The 7,703-nt window shown below is 34.2% G+C and overlaps 1 protein-coding gene across 1 annotated transcript; it reads right to left on the bottom strand.

Annotated features, from left to right (window-relative positions):
- Positions 1 to 389: 389 nt before the first annotated feature.
- On the bottom strand, positions 390 to 6,092 carry LOC131478336 (cTAGE family member 9-like). The gene is made up of 4 exons (XM_058657036.1): positions 5,791 to 6,092; positions 4,839 to 4,899; positions 4,272 to 4,307; positions 390 to 455 (listed from the first exon to the last, which is right to left on the bottom strand). Exons 1-4 carry the CDS (start codon positions 5,883 to 5,885, stop codon positions 390 to 392), a joined length of 258 nt encoding a protein of 85 aa, XP_058513019.1. The 5' UTR covers positions 5,886 to 6,092.
- Between the last annotated feature and the right edge of the window lie 1,611 nt (positions 6,093 to 7,703).

Below are 7,703 nucleotides of genomic sequence, written 5' to 3'. Positions count from 1 at the left end.
AATTTTTTTTTCATTTTCTTTATAACACTTAGAGAATAATGGAAATATCTTTGGAATTTCACTTTCAAAATGCACAAATTTTAATTGCCTTTTCCACTTGGTTTGGATATTTTTGCTGTGCTTTCAAAATAATGACAATGAACTAGCTACCTAACTTCGTTCATATACATATCAAAGATGGAAAACTTTAAAATTTTGTAGGAAAGCTTTAATCTTTCAAATAATATTCCAGTGACCCAAGAACTTAACAGCCACAAAATGAGTAAATACTTCAAAATGAAATATGCAATATTCACCATACCCTTTCCTATTTACGCTTACAAAAAAATTAACTATTTCATAAAGCAGAATAAAGTAGCCAAAGTTTTCAAGTGTTATCACTGATATACTTACATTTTCCTTTTATTTTCTTGCTTCAACTCATTCAGGCTTCTTTCAGCAATGCAAGCTGCCAACTTAAAGATATGCAAACTTTAGATTAAAATGAGCAACAGCATCTTAGTGAGAGTGTACAAATATCATAGTCAATGCACATATCACTTTTATTAAAAATCTTATCTAAATAAAAGATTTTCATTTTAAGGATTTATTGAAACAGGAAATGAGTTAGAGAATAATGTGAACATAAAGCTGAAGCCTATTGGGCACTTGTAAATGAACGTTAAGCTCCCCATGTCAGATGAAGGGTGTTTGATTAATCAAGAAATATTCCATGAGCTATGGCAATGGAAATAAGAGACCCAAAGTCATTATCAGTGGCAGCTTTGCTTATTTGCCTCAAGACAATCATTTTTAGAAAAAACTCCCTATAATTCTGTGAAATCATAAAGGTTTAAAACAGTGTCACAGCCTGTGGCTAAAGGCTATTTTTTAAACAGTTAATATAATCAAAGCATGCCACATTTCCGTTAAGTACATACTATTGTGTAAATACTAACCCATTTATTTCACCAAAGATAAAATTTAGTATGTTACTGACAAAAAAATTACACAACATGGTAAATATCAACCATATTCAATAACCACAAAAAATTAACATGAAAAAGTTAAATGCATTCTGGGGAATATGGAGGTTAGATGCAGTATTTACCTAGAAAATCTGACTAACCAAACTATCAAAATCCAGCAGTTCGTCACATAAAGGTTGGTAAAATCACTTAGTACATACTTTTGTAATATACAACTGAAAATCACACAATTCAAATTTTTACACATGTAAGGACACACAATAACAAATTTATTATTTAACTTATGATTCATCAAATGGTAGAAAGGAACTTGGCCAAAGAATAGAGAAAACATTCACAAATTATTTGTAGTACTTTCCATCCAAAAAGATTACATATAAAAATCCTTCCCCAACACAAAATGATGTCATCACTTTTTTTCCGAAAACTATGTCACAATCATCCTGTTATTACAATCACCAAATTTTTCAACTAATAATAATATGGAAACAATGATTTCTGAATGTCTTGCATAATACTGTAAGATAGCTACTTGTTAATTACAAGGCAGGAAACTATATAGGCAATAAACTACTAATATCAAAGACATGGTGCCAAAAATAAATACATACAAAATCACAGCCAATAGTTAAGACTTCTCTTATTCTTGTATCTGAATGGCAATGGAAACTTTTTCCATACACCTGTTTACTCCTCATCTGCCACACAGCCAGGCAGCCCAACAGAGGACCAGGTATCCTAAGCAGCATCTTCACTGCCACATGAACTGAACACCTAGTTCTGAGTCTACAGCTTATTCTCAAAGGTTAAGACAAATTTCAGCCAATCACTATGTTATACTCCAAGACACTGTGGTCAAACACTGAGCACTCACATCTACAAAGCCTTCTAAGAGGTCTGCTCACGAAAAAGTGACATTAGCTCACTAATGTAACTTGAAACTATCTCAGGGTAAAGACACAAAGAATGATCACAGTAAGGCTGTTCTTGGGCCTTGAAGGCAAGCTGCCACTAAAGACAGCCATGTCCCACTTTAGAGAACTTGGGTTCAGTTTATGGTTCCATCTACTGGTTCTGGCTTCTTGAACACACAAACACTGGAAAGCAGTGGCAATGGATTAAGCAACTGGATCCCTTGCCACCTGCATGAAAGACATGGACTGAGTTCCAAGCTGAACATCAGTAGTCTCAGAAAACTGCACAAGTAGATTAGCTTTCAGAGATCTAAACAAAATGATGACTTCGCTTTTGCATGCCTATTTCTTTCTCCCTGCCTCTTTCTTTTTCCATTTCTTTCTCCTTGTCTTTCTCCACCGAATTATTTCTCAAGTCTTTAGGCTCATTTCATGCACACATATAATGGAACAGCAGTCACACATTAAACTTTGTCTTTCACAAAAATATTATGGAATTGGTGACCATTACGCATACTTGTTATTTCAGTCACCAAGAGACATTGATTCTTTCCCTAATTTTGCATAAAAACATACAGAGTGCAACAAATATATAGATATTTTGTTATTTCACTATCATGTATAGCCGTGGTCAATTCTCCTAAAGACCATTAAGTGTCTAATTATCATAGGCTGAATTATTCAATTAACGAAGGAAAGGTAAAGCTTATGATTGTAAAGAAAATGGGAAGTATATAATTTTTAAAACTAAAGCAAAAATAAGAAAGTAGGAAGGAGAGAGGAGACAAGAATAATGTAGAAAGCATATTTTAAAATCATGCATGTGAAATATATGAAATTTCTTAATTTTGTTTATGTGAATAATACATTTAAAATGACCTCAGTAAAGAACACTGTATTCACCACAGCACATGAAAGAGACTACTATGTAAGTTTAAAGCAAATAAAGTTAATCCAACAGGATGGAACAAAGCAGTGCTTAATGAAGAAAGTAACAGTTGAAATTATAAAGGTAAAAAAGTGGAAACAAAGCAAGCTTAATCAAATGTGTAGGTACTTTCAAAGTATCCACACATTATTTAATGTTCTAGGAAAGGCAGATTTACAGAGAGAAATGAACAGAGAACAAAAGATCTTCAGTCCAGGGTTTTGCTTCCTAAGAGGTACAATGTCCAGAGCTGAGCTGATCTGAAGCTAGCAGCTAGGAGCTTCCTCACAGTCCCCTATGTAGGTGCAGAGTTCCAAGGCACTGGGACAACCTCCACTGCTTTTCTAGGCCAGAAGTAGGGAACACACTTTCTAAATGTTTTAACACAAAGTCACACGTACTAAATAAATATTAAATGCAAACTAACAGAAACTGTACAAGACAAGAATCTAAATCATCATATGTCCTTGGGCTGTTTTCTCATCTATAACATCTGTAATCATAAAATCCAATTACAGATATTAAATGGATTTCATAACTATATATGCAAAATATTTTCAAGTACTTTGCCGAGTATAACAGGAATTAAAAAATTATCTTTAAAAATTAACATGTATAAGTATTTAGAAAATGCTGAGAAATGGTGAAGAAAAATGAATCTATAATGATACTAGCTAATTCACTAATGAATCTTCACTCGAACTCTGGAAACCAAAACAAACAGAATGTCAGAGAGGGGAGGGACCTGACAGTCAACACACCACTCTCTCATTCTATGCTCCTCTCAGACTTGCAAGTCTTCACTATAATAACAATGGTAACACCAGTTAACATTGACTTAATGCTTATCAGTGTCAAGCACTTGACAAACATCCCTGAATGCTGTCTCCACCTCCCTGTGACAGGCACTCCCCAGTAGACAGCTACTGTCAACAGCTCTAGCTCTGTTCTTCCTTCTAACTGCTCAAAGTCTACAGCCACTTCACTTCCTTATCATGCAGCACAACTAGTTCCCCAGATGACCCATTTCTTAATTTGTACCAACACTCAGAATCACTTAAGAGAACCCTCAATGTTACAACTAGAAAGGGCTTTAGCTAGCTCTTTTTCTAATCCCATTTGTTTGACAAATGAGTAAAATGATCCAGAGACCTTTCAGGCTCTTCTAGATAACAAGGGGCAATCCAGTGTCCCAAAATGTAAATACATAAACATGAGCACATGCACCAAGTTCCTCTACTTTGGAAGAAGAAAAATACTAAAACAAGACTGTGAAAACAACCAGGATACAACTTAGAATTTAAAGCTCACAGTAAACATAATTCCATTATTGATGCAAATAAAATTGGCCAAATCTTTTACACACTACGTTTCATAAACTTAACTCCCCAATGTTAACTCTCTGAATGAAATACACAATTTGATTTGAAGAAAAGATTAAAAAGGGCATTTGAAACTTACCCAATTATGGTGGGTTTCTTTCTGAACAGAAACAATCTAAAACAATGTCATTGAAACATTAGTTTTCTTAAAAAAAAAAAAAAAGCGTATCTATTGATAACAAAGGAAGTAACTCACAAGCTAAGAAACACTCCAAGAACATTTTGCGTCAGTAAACACACTTTTACGGAAATTTCCATCATCTATTGTAAGTACACTTAAACACAGCTAAAATTTATATAATAAATTTTTACTTTATTCTCTCTGGTCACTAATCAGCCACAACAGGAACTATCAATTAACAGATAACTGACCTGGCTGAATGTGACACCTTATCAGTGATTTAAAATCTATTTTTATGTCTGCAATGTAATTCCACTTTTCCAAAGAAACAGCAGACATGATGACTCTTAAAATTTCATATCTCATATTCTTTGAATCACTGAAATATGGAAGTGTCTGAAAACCACATGTAACACCTGAAGAAAGATATAAAACTAGTAAAGGAATCACTTTTCCCTTTCTATCCAACATAAATTCACAGGAACAAGTAAATGCATGTGTACACACACACAGGCACACACCTACCTCTTCCTGGTAATAATGAAATGTTCTTTGAAGTTCTATTTCAAGATCATTGATTCTGTTTCTGTGAGGAACAAAGAATTACTCCAATATTTAAATGTAATCAAAATACTAAGTCTTTATGCCCATTTAAAAAATATTAACATTAATTGTTATTTATGCTAGCCTAAAACAAAGCTCAAAATTTATACTAAGTGTAATATAGTGTATATTTGTATTAACATGAATAATGCTCACAGACTTACCCTTATATAGATATCTATAATCTTAATATAATCATAGGATATTAATGAAATCCCCCATAAAGTTCTGATCACCTTAAAAATACTAGTAAGATAGAGCAGCACCATGAGACAATGGGCTGTACCTACTGCCTGTATCACAGTAATTCCATACTGGCAACTGTTCTAGTTCAGCTGCTCACATAAATTCCAACACCCAGACAATGTTTTGTGGAATGTGGAGGATGAGCCTGATGCTTGGCACCTTGTACCATGTGGGAAACAAGTGAAAGCTACTGGCTCCAGAATTCAAGCTGGCTCAGGCACGATTGTTATGGCCATTTACAGAGTGAATCAGCAGATGGAAGCTTCACTGTCTGCCTTATTCTCTGTTATCTTTTCACCTTTTCTCACACTCTCTCTAATTCTGCATTTCAAGTAAATACATCATTCCAAGTTTTTTTTTTTTTTTGGTAAACATTAACCTTAATCTACCTAAATAAAAAGAAGTACCAAAACTCTCAATATACAGACAATTCTTGCCCTTTGTCTCTAAGCTTTCCACTATCTCCTTAGTCCAACTGAAGAAGGATTCTAGGCAAAAACTAGATTTAATATGAAGAAACTTGAACTGAGAGACAAAAGTGTCCCACTTGTTTCTAGATCCTTTAACATTATTTTCTGGAAATGAGCTTTAGATATGCTTCATCCACAAGACTGAAGGCATTTAATACCTATAGATCAAGATTTCTGTTGCTTTATAGTCCCAATCTTCATCAACAAGTGACACATCAGCCCTTTGATCTAGCTGGCAGTTTTCCTCGACCATCAGGCACCTTAAAGCAAAAGTGAAAATTCATAATATATTCAAGGCATGTCATAAAAAAAAGACTTATATGCTTTTAACTGTACCAAAACTGGAGCCTCCCATAAAAATATCCATAATTATCACTGCAAACACAACATGAAAACTAATATGCAAGCATTTCTGATATAGAATTAACATTACAGACTCAAATTTCAAAGCAACACCTCTTAAAATATTCTTACATATAATACATAAAATATTCATCCAGACTCCTATATAAAGCAGCATTATATTTGTTACACTGGAGTAAGCCACAATAAACTGGGTTCCAGTCATTTTAGATTGGTGGTTAATGATATGGGAATCCCACATGCAGTGCCTCAGCCAGGCACAGCCCTGGCTGTTGTAGCTATCTGAAGAAATCAACCAGCAGGTACAAGGTCTCTCTCTCTCTCTCTCTCTCTCTCTCCAATGCTGACTTTCAAATAAGTAAATGAATAAATCATTCTCAAACCAGTTTTTAAAATCTTGACGAGGCTTTCAGGTCAGACCAGAAAGCAACAAAATTATATTACACTCAAAGTAAATTTTGCCTTACAAAATTATATTACACCCAAAGTATAATCAGTACTGCCTATTTCTATTAGTGTGCATACTGCTTACAGTGATAAGTACTTATGGAGCCCTTAGACTATACCAGAAAATATCTTAAGGACTGAACAGGGATACAGAGGGTTCTAAAATTCCTGTTGAACAAAAATGCAAATGAAACAGGGAAAGGAAGTCAAGCCTTGTGTCACTGAAAAACAAGGACAAATTCTGAAAATATACATGAACTAGTAAACTTATCACGTCACCAGGTAACACAAATGTTTGGGACCACCATCATATACACTGTCTGACCCGAACAACAGTATGCAATATGCGACTGTGATTTGATCCAGTTGCAGGGCTCATGGATAGTGGTTCTTTGATGCTACACTATCCATCTTGATTGACGTAATATTTGAAATCCCAAACAGATGACTCTGGACCTTTATGACCTTTAGTGAATTAACTATGGAACTCAGGGGCTCAGTAAATATTTTATATTCCACATACTATATTAAATGTCACTTAGGAAGCATTTCACCATGTCAGGTGTTGTGCAAGCATTAAGCGAAATAAAGCCACCACATTTGGAAATACATGAAACTATGATGACCATGGATATGGGAGAGAAGAATGTTTTTAAAGGCAGTATAAAGTGCAGACAGTCAGAAATCCTTTGACACCTGTCCCTCTAGAGATGAGGCCTTTGTACACTCTCCTTGGTTTTGAAAGGGCCTACTAAAGTATCAATGCAAAGAAACCCTGATGATATGACCAATACATGATTGTTTCTTACTTCAAATATTTAAAGCAGCACACCTATTATGTTCTTTCATTTCATTTTCTCCAGTATTAAATTTGGAAATGTGTTACTAAAGCACCAAACTGGTAATGAGAAATAGACAGCCAGCATACAGAAAATCAATGAAGCTAAAATACACCATATGTTTTCAAGAATTTAAAAATAACATTTTACCTATACTATTGATTGTATTTGCACACTAAAGAATTACTAGCAGCAACATCCATTGAATCCCATTAGGAAACAGTTTATGGGCAAGAATGACACATTAGTATTAGTATCAATTCACAACAATCCAATTTTGGAGGTGTGAAATCACTGAAAGAACACACATAGTCAGGATCACCTTTTTAAAACAACAAAAAGTACCATTTCCTGTTTAGAATTTTAAATCAACACTGTTTAAAATTCATTAATCAACAACATTCTTTAATGTTTTCATGATA

This window comes from Ochotona princeps, chromosome 30 (assembly GCF_030435755.1).
Source record: "Ochotona princeps isolate mOchPri1 chromosome 30, mOchPri1.hap1, whole genome shotgun sequence".
Lineage (NCBI taxonomy): Eukaryota > Metazoa > Chordata > Mammalia > Lagomorpha > Ochotonidae > Ochotona > Ochotona princeps.
Note: the sequence above shows the minus strand (reverse complement) of the source record. Positions and strands in the feature narration are given on the sequence as shown.